This window comes from Lactuca virosa, chromosome 9, assembly GCF_052849685.1.
Source record: "Lactuca virosa cultivar CGN04683 chromosome 9, Lactuca_virosa_CGN04683_v6, whole genome shotgun sequence".
NCBI lineage: Eukaryota > Viridiplantae > Streptophyta > Magnoliopsida > Asterales > Asteraceae > Lactuca > Lactuca virosa.
Window position 1 is genome coordinate 145,315,818 of NC_136434.1, and position 19,921 is coordinate 145,335,738.

At 37.5% G+C, this 19,921-nt stretch overlaps 3 protein-coding genes and 1 long non-coding RNA gene across 5 annotated transcripts; 2 read left to right on the forward strand and 2 right to left on the reverse strand.

Annotated features, from left to right (window-relative positions):
- Positions 1-6,307: 6,307 nt before the first annotated feature.
- LOC145141240 (uncharacterized) lies at positions 6,308-9,363 on the reverse strand. Its single transcript, XM_079074547.1, has one exon. The coding sequence runs from the start codon at positions 8,759-8,761 to the stop codon at positions 6,536-6,538; it is 2,226 nt and encodes a 741-aa protein (XP_078930673.1). The 5' UTR covers positions 8,762-9,363; the 3' UTR covers positions 6,308-6,535.
- A 713-nt stretch (positions 9,364-10,076) lies between these two features.
- Positions 10,077-11,283, forward strand: LOC145136120 (uncharacterized). The gene is made up of 2 exons (XR_013720238.1): positions 10,077-10,430; positions 10,492-11,283. It is a non-coding gene; the product is annotated as an uncharacterized LOC145136120 (long non-coding RNA).
- Positions 11,284-13,192: 1,909 nt separating this feature from the next.
- LOC145136687 (pathogenesis-related thaumatin-like protein 3.5) lies at positions 13,193-14,790 on the forward strand. Its single transcript, XM_079070796.1, has 2 exons — positions 13,193-13,942; positions 14,535-14,790. Exons 1-2 carry the CDS (start codon positions 13,233-13,235, stop codon positions 14,671-14,673), a joined length of 849 nt encoding a protein of 282 aa, XP_078926922.1. The 5' UTR covers positions 13,193-13,232; the 3' UTR covers positions 14,674-14,790.
- Positions 14,645-19,563, reverse strand: LOC145136686 (uncharacterized). Of its 2 annotated transcripts, none has more exons than XM_079070795.1 (11): positions 19,157-19,563; positions 18,682-18,913; positions 18,332-18,479; positions 18,118-18,225; positions 17,837-17,994; positions 17,338-17,503; positions 16,880-17,016; positions 16,127-16,793; positions 15,639-15,751; positions 15,256-15,511; positions 14,645-15,064 (listed from the first exon to the last, which is right to left on the reverse strand). In XM_079070795.1, exons 1-11 carry the CDS (start codon positions 19,353-19,355, stop codon positions 14,783-14,785), a joined length of 2,466 nt encoding a protein of 821 aa, XP_078926921.1. In that variant the 5' UTR covers positions 19,356-19,563; the 3' UTR covers positions 14,645-14,782. The 2 variants fall into 2 exon arrangements, with proteins under 2 accessions (XP_078926921.1, XP_078926920.1); XM_079070794.1 differs by having other exon boundaries at positions 18,106-18,225.
- Between the last annotated feature and the right edge of the window lie 358 nt (positions 19,564-19,921).

The window sequence follows — 19,921 nt, forward strand, 5'->3', positions numbered from 1 at the left end:
AGAAGACTTCCCACCCATATTCTTTCTACTCTGGGTCTTGAGACTGCTGATGTCTCAGACCATATTGAGGCTACGGAAGGTATTGCCCAATACCCTCCTACCCCGCCTCTTCAGAACCCATCCGTAATCATTAACCCTGAAGGTACCGCAGTCCCTTCTTCCACTACTCTCTCCAATCTTTCTCAAAGAAGAAAGCAATTGGCCACCAAGAAGAAACAAAGAACTCCCAAGAAGGATGCTCCCAAACGAACCGCACCCACCAAGAAACGGAAAACCAAACCCACCGTAACCACACCTGATAGTGATTCTGATGAGGATAGGCAACCAATTGCTATCCTTAAGAAAAGAAAAACAGATACCTCTGGCCAAATGCGTGACCGGACCGATACTGAAGCCTCTCAAAAGGCTCTGGTAGTCCTTGGGGTGGCCGCAGACCCATTCATCACTACCATCATTTTCCAATCAGACTCAGAAAGTGAGTCTGATTCACAACATCGTGGAGACTCCCCCCCAGTTAACTCCCAATAGGATGACACTGGTGCACGCCCTAAGGTCTCCAGGGGTTCCCGACTGCATTTCTTTTCCCCTGAGGAGTTGCACTCCATCCTTTTGAATGTCACCCATACACTACAAACACCTTCCCAACCGCAGGGCACTTCTTCCGCCCATGCCAGAACTGAGCCGAGGCCAAACTTGACCACGGGTCAAGGAGACCAAGGAAGCTCAGGAAATCCTACTCTGCTTACATCCGCAGTAGGTGGTTTAGGCACGGTGAGCACAAACGTGCAAGGATCCGTGGACCCGAAGGACACTTCGGTGCAATTTCATGGATTTGACGGCGATGAACCAAACGACTCATGGTTACGCTACACTCCGGTAACCGAGTCAGAAATAAAGAAATATGCCGCTTTCAGAAGGGCATTCCAAGCCCGCAAGGAGCAACAGATCAAGCAACAACAACAGAAGGAGCAAGAAATCCAGTCAGTGGCTAAGTATTGGGCAGATGCAATAAATAATGCCAATACCGTAGCCACCATTCTCAAAGTTCAAGACTGGATGACCGAGATGACTGAGACAATCCTCAAAGCTCAAGCAACTGGTGAAGGTGCAGGTACCTCCAGAGTAACTCCAATTCTTACTCCAACTCCAAATCCAATTCCAACTCCAACAGTTCATGAATCACAAGAATAGAGGTCAGTTCTACTCCCACCTTCGGTCTTGATGATGAAGACATTCAGGAGGTAAATAAGCCCAACCCTTCTGATGATGACCTCATGATGTTCGATGAAGAGGAGGAATCCAGTGGCTCTCACCATTCAACTTCTAAACCCAAAGAAAAGAAAAAAAAGAAGAAGAATGCGGTCACGAGAAAGGAGTTTCTGAGCTTACAAGCAAAAGTCGATCAAATCTTAGCTGCGGTCAAGCCAACTCAACCGCAACCAGAAAACACCCCAGGGCCGCAGTCTCTGATCGAACGAATAGAGCGCTTGGAAACGCGTGAGCGCTTGGCTGCTGAGAGAATTTCTCTCAAAGTTGAAATGGGGATCCGGTCCCTTGATAACAACCGCAAAGCAGATCACAAGGACTTTATGGCTGCTGCGGAACGCCTCATCTCTGAGGTGACCGCAATCAAGAAAGATCTCCAAGCAGCCATTGCGGATCAAGCCACTCAGTCTCAAAAACTGATAGATGAGACTCACACTGCGTATGAGTCCACTATCTCAGTTCTTCAAGCCACCATAAACAGACTGCAACGATCCCTGTCCTCCAACTTCCATGGTCCTGAAATCCTACAACTCACCAAAGATATTTACAGGCTGCTCTTCAACCCCTCCATCCCCAACAATCAACAATTGGCAGAAGCCCTCAAAGCTCAATTTCAAGAAGTCTATGCCAAGGTTGATGGCCTTAAACAATGGCTTGAGGAAGCTCCTCCGTTGCATTCCTCAAGAGGGGGAAGTGAAGAAGAAGAAGTCCATCACTCCGATCAATCAATCTCTCAACATCAGAGCCCCCCCATCATCAAAGAAAAAATTCCTACACCGCAACCCTCACTGCAACCATCTCACCATACTCCACCTCCTCATACTTCACCACAAAAGGAGAACACTCCTAACAAGCCAGAGACCCCTCCTCACTTTAAAAATCTGGTGGAGCATATGTCCTCTCCAAGCTCAACTGACTCTCCTGCCACCACCCAAAGGAAGAAAGATTGGAAGACAGCCAAACTGGCTGAGCTAATATGGAGAGAATGCGGTTTTGACACAGTCATGGACGAATCCTTGATCAACTCTTGGATCAATCCTCACCGCAGACTGCTGGATGAAGATTACAGACCTCACCTCACATATGCTGAACCTCCTTCGGATGGCTACTGGGATGTTCCAATCTCCCAAAATGCTAAGTACTTCACAGTTTTCGAGCCATTCGACCGTAGCCTTCCATACCACAAGAGACTGCCAATGGAATTCGAGAGACTTAGTCTTTTCTATGCTAAGCATGCCTCTCCCATTGAGAAAATATGGTCTAACGATATACCATCCGCAGTCAAGAACTACAAACTTCGGAAGTTCATGAAGGCTGACTTCATCCAGTACACCCTCACCAGAAGAGAACATGACTACGTCCGCACCCAAGCTGACTTCCCTTGCATGAATCCGGAAGAAGTCTTTCTCATTGCTAAGGTGTTTCAGAACAAGTCAGAAAAGCACCCGAAAATGAAGATTGCGCTTGAAAGGGTCAATACCTTTTTGAAGGAAACTGTCTGCGATTTTGCCAAAACCGACGCAGACATCTACCCCACTATTGCCAAGAAGTTTGATCTACCACCTCTCGATCCTGCACCGATGCCAACCGAAGGTTATGAAGAAAGATCCTTAGGTGCAACCAACTTTCCTGAACTTGGAGTCATTTTCAAAAGGAAGATCGATAATGTCAAATACTTCATTCCAATGACTGCCATGCATCGCCTCACCAAGAAGCAACTTGACATCTGCCGAACCGCAGTTGAAAGATCGAAGCACACTACCGCAGAAGTCAAGTTCGAGATCTTAAGAAGAATCATCTGGCTGGAAAACATCAGGAAGTTTTGGTGGATCCTGATCAAGTTTCTCAAACTTGATAACTAATCAGAAGTTAAAGAGGTCACTTAGGGGGAATTGTTGAATCATAAAAAGTGAGCCTCTTTAACTACAGCTACCGCAACCTCTTCAGCTACTGCAGCCATCCAGCACCCGCAGTCAACTTCTTCATCAGCAACCGCAACTGGAGTCTCTTCCTACCGCAGTCACTTAACTAGATTACTTTACTTGTCTTTTATTGTAACACTCTCTTTTGTCCAGTATGCCTTGCATGGCCACTCTTAGAGAGGTAATCTAGTGTACATCGTAAGTCTCTATAAATAGAGCTCATTCTCTTTGTATTAAAAAAAACACGCATCTATCTATTCTGAATACACTTCTCTGAAGTTATCTTTTCTATCCCTCTATCTACGCATCACTTCTTACTCTCAATTCTTACTAGACCATAACTGATTATAACCTCTCTCCGGAGCAAGTCTTCTGTGACTTAATCACTAAGTTTGATCTTCCTTATTAACTTGGTTTGAATGCATTCCATGTTATGAATCAACTTAAGTGTATACTTGATATAATCATTGCTTTCATTTCTATTACTTTACTTTTCCGCAACTAACTCTCTAACTTATTAATATTATTGTTGAGCTTTTAGATCCTTCGAGATTAACTATTCCGCAATACTACTTGTTCTAACGTTTGTTCAAGTGTGTCTCTAAGTTTTTCTCTCAACAATGACTTCTTTCATCAATTCAACAATATAAAATCTATATTTTACTTCCCCAAAACAATTCATTGCCTTTAGAAACAAAGGACCATTACCTTAGGTAGCCATGAAATTGGTTAGAGGTTTTCTTGTAGGATCACTCCATCCATCATTCATAATAGTCACACCTTTTTCTTTCCATGTAGAACTAAGTGGCTCCAACTGTGAACATTATCTTTTTCTTTTTGTAGTAATGTTGTTCTTAGCTTATTATAACCAGGAGGTACATAACCATCAATTTTGTTGTTAGCAGCAAACTGAAAAGCCCTGAGATAGTGTGGATTTCTTACAAGATTAAAATGTAAACGTCCGGTATAAAACATCCTTGCTATTTCTTGATCCAGTTGGTCCCTAGTTTCAACACCAAAATCTCTTTCAATAGGTGTTGAAATACCTTTTCTTTTCTTAAATCCAACACCAACTTCACATGGCAACTGGACTTCTTTCGCTTGTGACTCGGTTTTCTTCTATTCATACGCATCTTCTAATTGTTTCATGTTAAGTTTGTCAGCCGCTGTTGCTTTCTTGCAAATAGAAATCCCAATACCTATATTCAATTAAAACAACATGATTTCAAGAACACACATAATAAGATCCAAAATCATTAGCAAAATCATGATTTCAAGAACACACATAATAACATTAACATTCTCAATTCAATAACATGAAAAAAATAAGTTCATCATTGACATTATTAATTCAATTACATTAATCAAAACAAGAAAGTGAATCAAAACAAAAATCGCAGCCTCTTATTTCTTTACAATTGTTCATGAATCAATAGTTCAATGCAATAACATGGATCAAAAATCGCAACAAATACATGAATCAAAACAAAAATCGCAGCCTCTTATTTCTTTACAATTGTTCATGAATCAATAGTTCAATACAATAACATGATTTAAAAATCGCAACAAATACATGAATCAAACAAAAATCGCAACCTCTTATTTCTTACAATTGTTCATGAATCAATACAATAAGTCAATAGCATGAATCAAAAATCGAAAATTACATAGACTCAAACACTAAAGTGAATAGTAGATTGCCTTTTATACCAAACAAATGTGCTCTAACTCTAGAATATTATCCTTGTCGGGTTTCACTGCAAAGGTTACACTTGAACTTCCAACATCCTCCTGCTCCAACAAGTTTTTCGAGTTTACTCACATAGTCCCACAATGGAGGTTGGTCTATTGATGTACTTGATGATGAGCCTTGTGTTTCTTGTTCTTGAGAAGCCATAATAATCGATATGATTTCTGAATTGGTGAGTGGTGACTGATTTCTGGATTTTTTCTTGTTCTTGATCAACGAAGGCAAGACATTAAACGATTAGAATTAACCAGGGAGGCAGCAATCGGTTTAGGCTTGTAGTTGTAGGGTAATATCGATTACTATAGCCCATTACTCCATTAGCCTTTTTGTACTTAAAAAGCCCATGCAAAACAAAAAAAATTGGAAACTTTGTGGAAACTTACCAGAAACGTTTCTGATACGTCCCAGAAACGTTTCCCCGACCGTTTCCCCACGTTTCAGATACGGGTACGCCCCCTAATTGGCGTTTCCATGCATCATAGTTTATACCTCACAAAAAACTGTTTTCTCTCTAAACTACAATTGACCATTAACTATCCAATGCCTTACGACAACTCCTTAAATATTAAGTAGCATCAAGTTTCATCTAGGGCTTGGCCGCCTTTCCCTTGATAACACCTAAGAAGATCGGTGTCTCCCAATTTAGTTAATTACATGTTAAACCTTTGCACATTTAGTTTAATTAACTTTTACAACAATCATAACGTACATGTATGTTCCTTTCATGTTCCACATTCAATATTATTGGCTATATGTTTTACATGTGTAACCTACGTTGGCAACGATAGGAGTGATGTTAGTTTGTTATATCTGTGCGCATAAGCTACCCCTCCATTTGTTTCTTTAACTTTGCAAGCTCTCCTACTAACATTCCATAATCTCACTCACTATAGCTCACGATGTCCTACTCACTATAGATCACGTACCCAACTCATTATGGATTAACGGAACTCCTCTGTGATCGATTCTCATAGTCCGTGGATATCTTGGGAGCCTGAGGATGCACCTTATGTTGTCTTGAATCTCCTTTTTCTACTTCCCCAACCCCTCTTGTTCTTGAACCTTCTCCTAAGCATTAAACGAACTCGTTGTAATACCACTTGTTATGCTTGTCATGAATTTGTTTCTACAAGTTCACTGTACAACACTTAGTCCTCATTCCAAATCAACCTAACTCGAACCTCTATGTCAAACAAGGCAAAGCAAGCAAGTAAAACCAAGTATGAACAACTCAAGAACTAAATGAGAACTATAATCCCTCTATTACTCTTCAAGTGCTTATATAGGAGAGAACTACATTGTCTACTCAAGATAAGATATGTATACAAACAAATTACAAGTAACTATCTATTTATAGTAGACAAGCAAATAAATGGAAATTGTTTTAGAAAATTATGTTCTAAATATTTACAAGAAAGTTTCTAGACAACGTTTACCATTTTATCCTTCCATCATCTTCTTGATATTTCTTGAAGGTTCATGATCCTTGTAGAAATTTCCAACATCTAATTGACTTTGCATAACTAAACATTCTCTTGTAGTCATGTAGATATGTAAATCGTATACCATATTTATGCTCACATTTCTTATGTCTAATTTATGTAGCATCAAAAATAGTTTCATTTGTGTCACTAACATGAGCCAATAGTGCCTTCAAGTCGCCACCAAAATTACTATTTTCTCCCTTCAACCCCTCACCAGACGCAAAAACATGAACTTGATTTCTAACCTCAATCCAACTACACCCCGGTTGCTTCAATCCTCTTCTCTCTTTCAACTTCTCCCTCACTCTCTCCACCACCTCCCACCGCCCTACCGCTGCATTCGCATTCGACAACATCACAAAACCCGAACCCTTCTCCGGTTCAATCTCCGTCAGCTTCTCCGCCACAACTTCCGCCACGTTCAAATCACCCCCCGCACGACAACCATCGAGCAAAGCACCCCACACCCCCGCATTACCACCCATTTTCATCTCCAACACCATCCGTAAGGCGGTTTCCAGCCGCCCTGCTCTTCCAAGCAAGTCCACCATACAACCATAATGCTCCGGCAACGGATCAATCGAGTACTTTTTAACCATCGATTCAAAAACCCTAAACCCTTCATCCACCAAACCACCATGGCCACACGCTGATAAAACTCCGATGAATGTGACCTCATCCGGGAAAACTCCGGCGACCTCCATAGCCTCCATTATCTTCACCGCCTCTTTCCCGTATCCATTCAAAGCATACCCATCGATTAAAGAATTCCACGAGACGACATCTGTCCGTGTGGTATAACAAAATATCCGTTTTGCCCTTGACATGTGACCACATTTTGCGTACATAGTAATCAAAGAGTTTGTCACATATATGTCTTCTTCATAACCTGTCTTCAAAACTATCTGATGAACTTGTGTCCCCAATTGTAAAGATGCTAAATTTGCAGATGAGCTTAAAGTTGAAGCGTATGTAGATTCATCTGGTTTATAACCATTTTGTAACATTAATCCAAAATACTTGAATGCATCAATGTAAAACCCGTTATGGGTAAAACCCGAAATTAAGGAATTCCAAGTGACTATGTTCTTATGTTCTGTTTTGTTGAAGAACGCAAGGGCTTTATCCATTTGATTATCTTGACCATAACCTGCAATCATGGTGTTCCAAGAAACCACGTCCTTTTTCACCATCTTTTTGAAAAGATCGAGTGCTTCCTCCATGATTCCGTTTTGAACATAACCCACAATCATCGTGTTCCAACAAACAGTATCTCGATTGTGTACTTGATTGAAGATTTCACGGGCCTCGGTGATTCTATTGTTTTGGGCGAATCCTGAGATCATTGCAGTTTGAGCTCCGGTGTTTTTGTATGGCATTTGATCGAGCAGTTGGCGGGCTTGGTCTATGTTACCAATACGTACATATCCATTGATCATGGTGGTCCATGATACTGCGTTTTTTTCTGGCATTTGGTTGAATAGGGTTAAAGCTTCATGGATTTGGGAGTTTTGGACGTAAGCTGCAATCATGGCGTTCCATGAGACTGTATTCTTGACTGGCATTTCATCGAACAGTTTCCTGGCGTCCATGATTTGACCGTTTCTACCAAGCCCAGATAAGATTGTGACCCAAGAAATGATATTTGGATTCGGGGTACTCTTGAAGAAACTCCAAGCAGAATCGAAATCACCAATTTGAGAAAACCCATCGACCATTAAGTTCCAGGAAACTACATCTTTGACTGGGATTTGCTCGAAGAACTTTGAAGCTATACTCATTTCTCCAATCTGGGTATAACCTCCAAGCATTGAATTCCAAGAGACTAAATCTTTCACAGGCATTTCATCGAACAGTTGTCTAGCTTCCTTAAGTTTTCTATGATTTACATAGCCTGAAATCATAGCATTCCAACAAGCTGGGTTCGTCTTATCAGGCATTAAATTAAATAAATTTCTCGCCTTTTCAAGCTCCCCGTTCCGAGTATAGCAAGTGATCATCAGAGTCCAGGTGAAAATGTCTCTTTGAGGCATTTGATCAAACAGCTGACGTGCCTTTTCGACTCTGTCATTGTGCAAACAACCCGCAATCATCGTGTTCCAAGAAACAAGATTGCGGCGAGGCATTTTATCGAATAGGTTTAATGCATCTTTAATTCTTCTATTTTTCGCGTAGACAGAGATCATCGAGTTGAATGTCACAGTGTTCCGATGAGTCATTTCGTTGAACAATTTACAGGCTTCTTCGACCCTACCCGTTTTGCCAAACTGGGTTATCTTGCTATTTTGCTGAAAGAGAATGCTCCCATTCTCGACGACAGATTGAATCCTCGCTTTCATGATTGTTGAATACAGGCTCAAACACCAACAATAATATCACATGCTCAAGACCATCTTGTTGGTCCAATTAGACCCATCCGCAGAAGTGAATCATTTAGTTAGTGACCATTTAAACTCTCCGAGACTTCCTTTGAACAGCATGATTATATGAACTTTAGGTTGAAGGTTGCATGTTTTGCTTTTGACAGAAAAACACCACTCAACTGACGCCAAAGTGGAAAAGGCTTAAACTTAAAAAATAACTAAGGAATGGAATATGGTATTGAAGGGTAATGGAAAAGGGCATGTTTGGTATGGAATGGAAAGACCCATCGTTGAAGCAATTCCGTTCATTCAAAATTTCAAATCACCGTGTTTTCATTTCTTGGGGTACCCCCGTTTTTTTTATTCCATTCCCTCCCGATAGTTTTTTTTTCCCAAATTGCCCTCTATCATCTTCTCAAATCGGAAGAAGATGCACGACCTCACTAATAATCAGCATCATATCTTCCAATTATTGAAGAATAGATGCCGATTCTACCCTTTGATGGTAATCACAATCTTATTTTCCCTCAAAATGGCATAGCATTAACCAACCAAATATCTCTAAAATCGATTCCTGTTTAAATGTTAGTAAAAAACTTAAAAAGTGATAAAACAAAAAAAAGTTACATATCAACTAGACTCGATTCTATACCTGTCAAGTCGTTTTGATACATGTTTTAGAAAGCTAAATATATGAGATAATCAAGTTTAAATGTTAGTATTGGATTTTACACGAAAATACATATTTAAACACTTTTGCTAGCTCAAATTGTCAAATAAGTGAACAAATGAAATAAAGGCGGAAAACTAGATGTTGGAGCTCATTTGCTTTAAAAAAACTCATCCTTTTAATATATTGGGATTCATTTAAAAATAATAATATAATTTGTTTATGTGGTCATTTACGATCTTTTTGATAGTTTTTACGTTTTGGGTAAATAAAAGAAAAGGCACAATTTTGTATATGCCCTTACTAAACATCTAAATATCGTATTTATCCGGTCTAAACTCTAAATATCATATTTGTCCTTCTTAATGTTTTTTAATATCATATAGACAAAATTGCAAAAATGGTCCCTATGGTTGGCAAAATTATGTGACTTTGGTCCAAAAAAGTTTGATGGTGTATTACTGGTCCAATTTTGGATACTTTCTGTGCTTTTGGTCCCTGTAGTTGTCATTTTTGTGTGGTTTTAATCCACACCCAACATAAAATGACCAATATGCCCTTAAATAATTCATTTTAATTTATTTTATTTAAAAGAAAATGAAAAATAAATTATCACCCACTATGCCCCACCATACACACACTCTCTCTCTCTTCTCTTCTCTCTCTCTCTCAACAACACCAAAATCTGTAATTGGTCTACCCTCTCCCTCTATTCTACCGATACTCGAAAACCACCACCTACACCACCATTGTCGCCCCTTACTTGTGCAACACCGCCCACCCCTAGCAAACTCCGGTGACGGTGGCTTGCGACCCAGATGTGAATTCCAATGACGTGACCCTTCTACCACTGCCCCTTCGTCTTCTCCGGTAGCTCCATATGTTCATTTCCAGATCTACAAACGAGACGGACATACCCGATCTTTTCTTTAAACTTATTCATCTGTAGATTCAACCCCGAGGAAGAAGATAGAGGTGATAAAACCCTTCAAATCGAAGTTGTCTTTTTTAAACCATCTATTTTATTATGTTTCAGGTCTTCTGGGATGGAGAGGCATTTGGGAAAAAATCGATGAACGGTGGTTTGGTGGTCAGCAGTGAAGGGTTATCTGGTTAAGGATGAACGATGATTTGAGAACGACGATGGTGGTGAATAACGATGATGTCATCTTCTATGGCGGTGGTGGTGGCGGCTGAAACCCTAATCATTAAAAGATGGAGGTGGTGGTATTTGGGTAGGGATAACACTAATCAGAAGGGTGGTGCTGGGTGGGGAAATTTCATCGAAATATGAGGAAAGAAAGATGGGTGAGGGTGGGATTAGCTGTTTGTATAGGATGGTGGTGGCAACCAGTGGTGATGGTGGCGGACGGTAGTAGCTGTTGGTGGTTGAAAGTTCTTAGTTTGGTTTCTTTAGGAATCTGGGGCCCACTTCCTAACAAAATTCAACGATTAAACACACTCGAATACATTAATTTGAGTTATAATTTCTTGTATGGCTCAATTCCTCCAACTTTTTCAAGAATGGTGAGTCTTCAAAGTGTGAATCTTGATGGGAATTTCTTGAATGGTAGTTTTCCTAAAGGGGTTGATCAACTTTGACCAGTTTAAGCTTGAGCAAAAATGGGTTTTCTGGTGATTTACCAGATCTACAAGATTTGCCAATCATTTTGTATCTGAATAACAACTCGTTTTCTGGTCGAATCCCAGTCAAATACAGTCAACTCAACCACCTTCAAGAACTCGATCTTTTTATTGTGTGTGTTTCTTTTTTTGTTAAGAGAGAAATGACAAATGAAATATAAATGAAAAATATAAATTAAATTAATTTATGTATTTCTGAAATTAAAGAAAATGAAAAATATAAATTGGAAGGGCATAATTGTCTTTTTAAGTGTGTAGGGACCAAAAACAATAAAAAGATCCAAAATTGGACCAGTGGTGCACCAAGGTATCGTTTTGGACCAAAACTGCAGAAATTTGCCAACCACAGGACCATTTTTGCAATTTTGTCTATCATATATACCCAAATCTATTTTTTAATAATTTTTATTGGTTTATAATTCTTTTTCATTCTTAAATCATTATAATTAAAAAAACATTATAAATGGACAATAATGCCCTTAGTTCTAAATTCCAATACAACACATGTTAAAATTACTTACAATCGATGCCTACTTCCCTATCTTTAGTTTTCGTTCCTGTTAATACCTCCCATCGCAGCACATCACATACCTGGTGGATGTAAAGCATTTGAACTTATAGCCAAATTTTGTTATAGTATAAAGCTAGAACTCATTTCCTAGAATGTTATCAGCCTTCGATGTGCTTCAGACTACCTCCTCATAACAGATGATTATGGAGATGAAAACCTAATCACATAAACAAAGACCTTCCTACAATAAGTGTTCACTACCTGATCAGACACCATAGATGCTCTTAAAAGCTGTGAAGAAGTTCTTTCAGATGCAGAAAACCTCAACCTCATCTCACGCTGCATAAATTCTATAGTTATAAAAGCTTGTTCATGTCATAACCCATACAAGCCCCCTCCCACTGCAACGTTACTGGTAAATAACATCACACAAACCTCTGTAATCTGGAATGGAGTTCCCACCGGTCAATAACATCATACAAACAAGAATCCATCTGTTTTTTCTTCACTTTCATATACGCAGGCAACGAGTGGTATTCAACCAGCTGATACTTCATCTTCTTCCATAATTTATTCCCCTTTCCTTATTCTTTTGTTATTGATTCATCAACCCTTTGCTTCGAATCACTCGATTCAACGCCACACTTTTTGCCATTTTCTATCAACCCAACAATCGTTATTGAATGTTCAAAGGGAAGAATCAAGATACAGCGAGAAGAAGATAGTTACGTATGTGTACACGCAAAGATGATGAACCAGCTAATTAATCGAAATTACGTGCAATTGGAGAAAACCCAGATGGGGAATTCTTCAATAATAGAAGATGAATGTTTGTAAACACAGGGAAAACTTGCGATCTACAGTGATGCATAAAGTATTGGGATTTAGGGGTGGGGAGAAATACAATTGATGTGTCCGAGAAGGGAATTAAGAATAAAGGGCATTATGGTCAATTTATTTTAATTTTAATTTTAATTATTTAAAAATATAAAAAAAGATTATTAAATGTTAAAAATTATTAAAAAAATTAGATTGGGGTATATATGATATTAAAAAACATTAAGAATGACAAATACGATATTTAGAGTTTAGACCGGACAAATACGATATTTACATGTTTAGTAAGGGCATATATGAAATTCTGCCTAAAAAGGTCTAATTTTTTTAATTAATGCTATGAGATGTATATATTTAATAACCGAAACACATTGTTGTTTTTTAAAAGAAATCAAAGATTTAAAAACCTAATCTTTAAAGTTTATGTATAAAAATGGGGATTTGACTATTGACTATTTGTGGTCGAAAGATGTTAATAATATTTATTATTATGTTAGAAAAGTCTCAAATATTATTTGATAAGTTATTATAAGGATACATGGTAAAATATTGAATAATAATAAAGTGCACATATGATTCTGTAGTATGGTACATAAAACACTCTTGGTGTCACAAGGAAGATGTGAACATACAAAAATGGTGGAAGCAAGGTATAATGTGATGAGTAAGTATTCTATCACTCCTTAACACTCTTTCTTCCCATTTCTTTTTCCAATATAAAAACACACACTCACACACTCTTTCACACACACACACAACCAAACCAACTACACTCATTAACCATCATGCACTCCTCCATTCAAATCATCCTCCTATTTACCCTTTTATCAAGGGCAAACTTGTCAAATTGCATGAACCTCACAATCATCAACAACTGTCACGAAACCATATGGCCGGGTATAACTGCCACCAACACCACCCTCCCCGGTGGCGGTTTCGTCCTGAAACCAGGCGAAACCGCCATTTACGCCGCCCCACCAGGGTGGGGCGGCCGTATATGGGGCAGAACAGGATGCAATTTCGACAAAAACGGCAACGGCACATGCCAAACCGGATCATGCGGTACAACACTAACCTGCACCAGCCCGGGCACCCCGCCCGCGTCAATTGCCGAATTTACCCTCGGTGACACTGCTTTTTACGATGTTAGCCTTGTAGATGGATTCAACTTGCCACTTACGGTTACACCGATTGAAGGGAAAGGGGAATGTAGCATTGCTGGATGTGATACGGATCTTAGGGTTAACTGCCCACCGGAGCTAACTTTCCGGTTAGATGGGAAAACAGTTGCATGTCGGAGTGCGTGTAATGTTTTTGATTCCGATGAGTTTTGTTGTAAAGGAATGTACTCAAATCCAGTCACGTGTGTTCCAACAAATTACTCAAAGATTTTCAAAACGGCTTGCCCGGTGGCATATAGCTATGCTTATGATGATCCCACCAGCATTATAACATGTTCTACTACCGATTTTGTCGTCTCATTTTGTTCACCAAGGTATGTGTAAAAATTAAAAATCACGAGCTACTGTGGCCCACAACTTAAATTTAGCGAATAACGTTTGATTCTTATTTTCTAACTACCATAACACCAAAAAAAAAAAAAAAAAAAAAAAAACATTATCACCAAATTTTATTTCCATTCCAACCACACTAAATAACGCATCAAAAACATTATACCATATTAATATTCTAATAATAGAGTGGCGTATTCTTTTTATTCTTACACTATTTTTATTGGAGCATAACAATTATGATATTTAATTAGTTATATTTCAATTTCTAAATATCTTATGTTATGAAAGCTTGCTAAACTAGAAGTGACAAGTTTAAGATGCATATTAAACATTTAGATGCCATATTTAATATTAAGCCCATACAAAACTTCATGATATAGTTTTTATAACATTTTTTTAATTGATATGTTAAGATTTATAAGGGATCCGTTGTATAAAGTATAAACAACCCCACTTGAACTTGTGATTGTTTCATCATGTGGGACGAGTTATTATAATATGCAAACAAAAAAATTCGATAAGAACTCTTTATGGACTTTGACTTTATTTTTTATTTTTTCCCACTAATTGCAGGAATCAGACACAACAATGCTCGTATCATGACAATAAACTTGTATGTAACGGGTCAACAAGGTCAAAGTCAACGCCTTACATATGGCTATTTTTCATGTTTTTTTTGCCAATTGTGATTCAAATCCGAATTATATCTTGAAGAGATCATCTGTACAGTATAATCATGCTACCTAAATTCTATGAACGAAAACAATCTCTGTACAAATATTATCGAGTAAAAGTTACAACACGATAAATGGATTTTGACTTTACTGCTTATCCTGAGTTCTTTCTAATTTTGGAAAGTCATTTGTTTCCTTGTTTTGACTTTTGGCATCTTTGTCATCAAATGGCAACACTGAAACAGGGGCAGCAGGCACTGTGTCCCAACGAGCTTTTAAAAAGCTTTTGAGCTTTATAACCATTTCTTTCCTGAACTCAAGTTCTTGTGTGAAAAGATCAAGTACAAGAAAGGAAAGAACATATTTGAAAGGTATAGTAAGGAGAACCACAGAACCCAACAAAAGTACCATGGCAACTTCCATTGTTATCTGAAAAAAAATTTAAAAACTATTTATAGTCCGCATTTTGTAGTTATGCAGGATAGAACAGGTTGTACTGTGTCTGTGTCTGTCTGTGTCTAACCTGAATTGGGACCAAGACTGATGTCAATGGAACAAAAGTATCACTTTCCAAAAAAGGAAAGATTGATGAAGTGTATAAGTATAAGTGTATAACTAACCTGTGGTTGGCCTGCAAGAAGAATAGTGCGAATTTTTAGAAGAGAAACGTTAATATTTTGCATATATTTTTCCACATCACGCATGGCTTCTTTAACAGCTATGATTTTTTCAATGGTGTTAGAAGGTGGTTGATCACGTATAGTAACAATCCCAAATGTTCTTCCAAGGCGCCCTTGCTCTTTCAACCCCTTCAATACTAACATGCTTGATGCCAAAATTATCAATGTCATTGGGAACACATAAGATAACAAATTCCTGAAACCCAAAATAGCATTATACCTTGGAAGTAAGTATCAACTTATAGAAAGACTTAGCTAAGTATAAAGCTTTACTTATTCCATGTATGTAAATACTTTATGCTACAATATTTAATAGGTTTTACCTGAAGATGAGTGCGTATAAAAATGCAAGAAAAGATGTGGTCAAATGTGGTTCTTCCCAACGTCGAAGTTTTCCAAAGTTTTTTGCAATGAATGTTAAAGGAAGTATGAGCTCCTAAAGCATAAAAAGAAAATGATAAAAAATGTTACAAAGATGCTATGAATTTTAATATTTTGACTAAGGTTGCGTTTGTTACATGGGACAAACAATACCACGGGACTAGACAAGCTTTTTAGGGATGTTTTTGATGATGAGGACAAGGAGGGCATTTACGTCTTTTGCATAGATGTGAGGTCGAAGAGCAAGTCTTGTCTTTAGTTCATATGTATCGGGTGGGGCAAAAATGTCAACTTTTTCCCATTGACATCAGTCTCAGTCTCAGTCTTGGTCCCAATCACACCAAACACAGTACAATCTGTTTTGTCATGTCTTGTCTTGCATAACAAATGGTGTCTAAATAAAGGCTAAAAGATATTTATGAATTTTAACCTTGAAAAGGTCAATATTACTAGGAATCCCTTCAATCATGGCAGCATCAATTGTAGCTTGTGTCTTTTCAACTTCCGCGTATTTTTCCCGAAATATTGTTGATGCTTTTTCAACCAACATTTTATCCGCAACCACAAGATTTTTACTCAAAACAAGTGCATGTTTCATCAAACTATTCTTCCAAAAAGCAACCGAACTACTAGAACTCCATGAAGAATGTCTCATCCACTTCCTTAAATAAACACCTCCATCAATATCAAACACATGACTACTACTATAAGCTCCTTCATTCGAAGATGACTCAATCTTTGTAAATCTTGAAGTCAATTGTCCACCCCAACAATTTACTGCTAAAGTTTGACAAACGATTTCTCCAAAGGGTGCGTTTTGTAAATATGAAAAGAGGACAAGTTTTGTAGGCTCATCTAAGAGTTTTCTACTAAATTGAAGAGCTTGGAGTCTTGCAATGCCATTAATGGCATAAGATGTGGCACGTTTATTGCCCTTTTGAGCACCATAAACATGGTGTATGGATTGATCACCTTCTTTAGGTCCAAAGTCTCTTATGAATTGGTATAAAGAAATGACTTCTTTAACAAAAGCATACCATACATCTCGCCTCATTTCACCTCCCAAATCAACAAATTCAAGTACCCATGGCTTTAATCTGATAAGTTTGGGAATGTATTTTAGTGAGTTGATGATAAAGATTCTTGATATGTGAAAAAGATGAGTTTTTGAAAGCTTACTCACTCGGGACCAGAGGTAACAGAAATGGCAGAATCAAAAAGATCCGACCCGAATGGGCCGACCCGTGTTTTTTCGACCCGTGACCCGGGTCTTGTAAGATCCATTCTAATAACATCCCCTTGGCCTTTCAATCCAATTGCCTACAAAGGAAAACATAAATAAGAGCAATTTTGTAAAAAACTAAAAGTTCATGAGGAAAGGCTCGTTTTCTTGACTTTCTCTATGAAGTCGTTCTTTCTGTATTAAGTAAAAAAGAAACTCGTATTCATATATAGCTTACAAGATTAAGTTATGGAAAAAATAAACAAGGGTAGTTTTGTAAAATGCTAGGACTTAATGGGAAAGGCTTATTAAGTGGTTCTTTCTGCATTAAGTTAAAAAGAAAGACTCATATATATAGCTTACAAGATTAAGTAAAAAAGAATCAGGATTAAGTTTTTGTAAAAAAACACAAAATGTACCTCATAGTAAAGTGCTTTGTCAGTGAGTGTTAGTTTTCCAGGCCATGCAATGTTATTTTCCCATTTAAGAACAGGTCTCTTTCTGCTAGATCCAAGGCATAAGATTCTCTCTGTTGAAATATGAGGAGTTCCTTTTGGAAGATATGATTTCCTTCCTTCATACACTCTAAGAAAAAAAATCAATCATCAGTTGCAAAACATCAAGAAAATTATTTGTTTATAATGTGCTAATAAGATCAAAAAATTGAAGTACAATATTATAATTGGATAGTTTTTTTTTTTTTTTTTTTTCAAAGAGAAAAGATTGAAGGTGCAATGTGTAATAGAAAGAAACAAAAGTAGGATGCTATAATTATAATACAGATATAAACAAAAGTGTGTTGCTATTTCTTACTTTAATCAAACCAAAAGTTTTTCTACGTATCAAAAGGTGAACAATAAACTAATAGAAAATCATGAGTAATGAATGAAATTATGAAAATATTAGCAAGAAGCTCACTTGAGAAGTTCATTGATATATTTGGAAAATGCATGAAATGAGATGCTTCTTTGATCACCAGCAAGAGCCTTGAAAAGATTATGCACTGTTGCCCAATCTGCTAGGCCTGAAATAGCAGGGGCAATTCGGACAAAAGCCTCTTCTCCTACAAGCTTCCTCTTCAATATAAAAATAATAATAATAATAACAAGTTACTTAAGTTTTAATTTCCCAAAGGTATCTCAATTATAAAAAGACAACTAGTGAAAAACAAGGGAAGTATTACGTACAGAAAAGTGAACCTGAAATGAAGCTTTCTCTCCAATATTACTCCAAGAATCCTTCTTATTTGCGTACGGGTGCTCCCATGCAAGCATGGTTATATATACAAGTCTTTGGAATGCTGGATCCTATTGTAATTTGTAACAACAAAGTCAATGAAAGTCAATATCCCTTTTTAGCTCAAATTATGAAAAGAAAAACTGAGAAATCATAAAGTAAATTGGGCCCACGAACCTTAAGGCAAGGATGAATTTCCGAACTATCTCTTGATAAGAATCTAAAGCAACAATATTCAACCAAATTACGTGCATCATTAGACACGTATTGAGGGACAAGTGCTTTAAAGATTCTTTGCATTTTCTTCCCAGTTAATCCATTCATCCTGCATAGCTTAAACTTCAAAAAGCTAGAAACTTTCTTGGTTTATTTATAAAGCATTTCCTATTACAGATTTATACAATGAAAAATCAACCCATTTATATAATTGGGTAGATTTTCATAAGTACAATGAAAGTAGAATGCTATAATACACAAATAAATGAAAGTTCATTGCTATTTTTTGAAATTTAGAAGCTTATGCTCACCTGCTAAACTGCTCAATGGAAACAATGGCAGCCAAAGAAAGATCACCACCGGCTGTTCTGCTATCAACAGTCTGCTCCGCCATGAAGAATTCCTCCATGTCATCGATCTCATATGCGTTTCCCATTTTTGTAGGGTTTTTATCTTGAACATTCTTCACAAGTGGAGATGCCACTTCGCTAAAAAAGTTCGTTGTTTTTGATACCCAAATGTTTAAAGCATCTTGCATCGAACCTTTCACAACATAAATAAAGAAAAACGATAACTAATTGCACAATTAACTGACTTTAAAACGACTGAAATTACCCTCGACTTATTCTCATCAAGATAACTAATTTCAAGAAAACCCACAACGGAAATCTTGATAACAGATAAATTTAACGAAAACCCACGAAGAAAACAAGATTTTTTTTTCAACTAAAAGAGAGAATTATTCAATTTAAATGAAGAATAAATGATATGGTCAGTACTACTCACTGCGATCGAAGTCATTTAGACGCAATTTCATATCACCAAAAGACTGGCGCATAAGCTTGAAACCATTCTTGTTCTCTGAAGAAGAAGAAGAAGAAGAAGAAGAATTGTTGGCACAGGAAACGATCTTACAGAAAGCTTGGTGGTGGTGTTTTGGGATTAAGGAAAAGAGTTGAGGGGTTTTTGGGAAATTTGTTTGCATTTTTTTTGAATTTGTTTATGTGAGATGAAAAGAAGGAGTATACTGTTGAAGATTCATATATAGAAGCTTTTTGTTCAGAATAAGGAAATTTGGTTGTCGACAAAGAGAAGAGGGAGTGTTTGTTTTGGTGAGTTCGTTCACATGGTGGTGGTGGGTGGCCAATGGCGGTGTTTAATGATTGGTCCATTTATCGGTATTACTAAAACGAGTCGGGTATGAGTTTAGAGATTTTATGTGGAATTTTTTTGGATTTATATATGAATTTTTTGGCCCTACAATTCAAATTTTGTTATGAAAATAACTTCTAGCTTATCCACAAATCTTTAAAAATATGGTGTTTTATTGGGACAATATGTTATGTTTTTGTAGTTGATGGATAATAATCACTTATTCACAAGTTTAAAAAGTCCCTTTTCTTATTCATTGTTCCTAAAATAAAACACAAATTTGAAACTATGTCATTAGTTTGGATAACAAGAATATCACATGATCGTATGCAATAACCACAAATTTCTAAAATGTTACAGTAAGGCTGAACGGTGTAGAGCCGATGGCACCACACATCC

Coding starts and splice junctions, on each gene's coding strand:
- LOC145141240 (XM_079074547.1), bottom strand. CDS start 8,761: ATGAAAGCGAGGATTCAATCTGTCGTCGAGAATGGGAGCATTCTCTTT.
- LOC145136686 (XM_079070794.1), bottom strand. CDS start 19,355: ATGCAAACAAATTTCCCAAAAACCCCTCAACTCTTTTCCTTAATCCCA. Junction 15,752..16,126: donor GTAATATTGACCTTTTCAAG/GTTAAAATTCAT, acceptor TTTATGCTTTAG/GAGCTCATACTTCCTTTAAC. Junction 15,512..15,638: donor TTATACGCACTCATCTTCAG/GTAAAACCTATT, acceptor TTTGGGTTTCAG/GAATTTGTTATCTTATGTGT.
- LOC145136687 (XM_079070796.1), top strand. CDS start 13,233: ATGCACTCCTCCATTCAAATCATCCTCCTATTTACCCTTTTATCAAGG. Junction 13,943..14,534: donor GTCTCATTTTGTTCACCAAG/GTATGTGTAAAA, acceptor CACTAATTGCAG/GAATCAGACACAACAATGCT.